A 1710-nucleotide genomic window follows, 5' to 3' on the forward strand; every position below is an offset into this window, starting at 1 on the left:
GGGGGGGGCGGCTAGAGTTGGCATTTTTAAGACAGTCTCAAGTTTGTGCATTTAAGAACTTGAACATCTCTCTTCATGTTCTTCTTTGATCTTGTAGTCAGGGTGTCTGGCCCAGTGGACTTCAGGCTTCTGGCGTTCAGAAACTGTCTCCAGAGAGCAGCGTGTGGGTCTGAGCCCCCAGCAGGGCCCATCCTGCATGGGCTGACTTCAGCAAAGGGCATGGCACCTGCTTCAGAGAGCTTTCCTGTCTCCCCACCAGGCAGCTTGAAATGAGCAGCCACCGGCGTGGAGAAGGATTTTTGGGTCGGCAGCCTGGGCCTTCCCTCTCTCAGGCAGCACAGCCCGTCATAATGAAGTACTGTAGACTGTGTGACTCAACAGAAATCTATTTCTCATTGTTCTAGAAGCTGGATATGCAAAATTATGGTGCCTGCCAGTTTAGTTCCTGGCGACAGCCCTCTTCCTGGTTTGCAGACTGCATTCTTCTTGCAACGTCCTCACGTGGTGGGAAGAGAGTGTGTTAGATCTCTTGTGTCTCTTTATATAAGGGCACTGGGCCCACCATGCGGTCTCCACCCTCATGACCTAATTACCTCCTAAACGCCCCATTTTGAAATAAGATCATGTTGGGTATCAAGGGCTTCAATGTATGGGTTTTGGAGGGACACAAACCTGTAGTCTAGAACACTCTCTGGGTTCTCCTATTCCTGCCTCTGGACCTCTTTGACTTCCTCACCCGGAGATAAATAGGAACCACACTTTCCCTCCTCTAATTCTTTGTTCCCAAAGGCCTCTAGCACCATTCAGGAGAATGGCCTTCCTACTCCAGGAGCCGTGTTCTCAGCCAGATTGCTCAGGAGACGGAAATGATATTTTCTGGAAATGAAGTTCTCAGCTTCAGCCTGTGCCTCTGTAATTCTTATTGTTTGGTCAGTTTGGTCCAAATTCAGACTCTGGTGATGTTTTTCCAACTCAGCTCCCTGGGGTCTCTGCACAGAGGGAATCCCATGGCCACCACTGCTGGAACAGTGGGCACCATGGACTTCCCTGATAAAACCGTGGCCCTGGGGATGCTGCAGGAAAGGAGGCTTTTCACTCTCAGTGCTTTATCCTGTCGAAACATCAGGGTTGTAATGATCCAGACAACATCTGAACTCAGATGAAACTGAAGTGTTACTTTAGCATATCTGTGAAAATAACTGTGGCACGTGCCAGTGTTTCTGGAAGAAATGTGCACGTCTGTGTGCATGTGTGTGCCTGGATGTATGTGGAAGCCTGTAAGGGTCTGTATGGTCTACGTTAAAGCAATGTGGTTAACATAAAACACAGAAGGAAATACTGAGCTATTCTCTGTGTACCTATAGTTAAATTGAAGGTAGTTTCTTAACTACTGTAATGAGAGAATAATTTCAACAGGACAATAAATCATAAAACCCAGTTTCCCCCGACTAGTCCTTTGACTCGCCCCAGGGTCTGCTTCCTGCCTGTCCTGTCTCCCCATCCTGGGCACTGACATTCGTATGTGTGGGGCCACAGACACCAGCAAGGTGAGCAGGGCCTGCTCCGGGGCCTTTACTTCCCTGGGCTCTCCATGACCTTTAAACTTTTAGGATGAAGGGCATGTTGCCAGTTTTCGGCATTTCTGTGCATGAGCCAAAAGCAGCTGGGGAACTATAAACGTGTATATTACGGAGCGTATGGAGCAGCCAG

At 48.8% G+C, this 1710-nt stretch overlaps 1 protein-coding gene across 1 annotated transcript in view; it reads left to right on the top strand.

Moving 5' to 3' along the window:
• The window catches only part of TDRD15 (tudor domain containing 15), a 143469-nt gene extending 142306 nt beyond the window's left edge, over positions 1-1163 (top strand). The window contains exon 8 of the mRNA XM_008700589.2: positions 935-1163. Coding sequence (XP_008698811.2) covers positions 935-1163 — 229 coding nt within the window. The remainder of the gene's footprint in view (positions 1-934) is intronic.
• Positions 1164-1710: the final 547 nt, after the last annotated feature.

The sequence above is a fragment of the Ursus maritimus genome, unplaced genomic scaffold, assembly GCF_017311325.1.
Source record: "Ursus maritimus isolate PB19 unplaced genomic scaffold, ASM1731132v1 scaffold_6, whole genome shotgun sequence".
Taxonomy (NCBI): domain Eukaryota; kingdom Metazoa; phylum Chordata; class Mammalia; order Carnivora; family Ursidae; genus Ursus; species Ursus maritimus.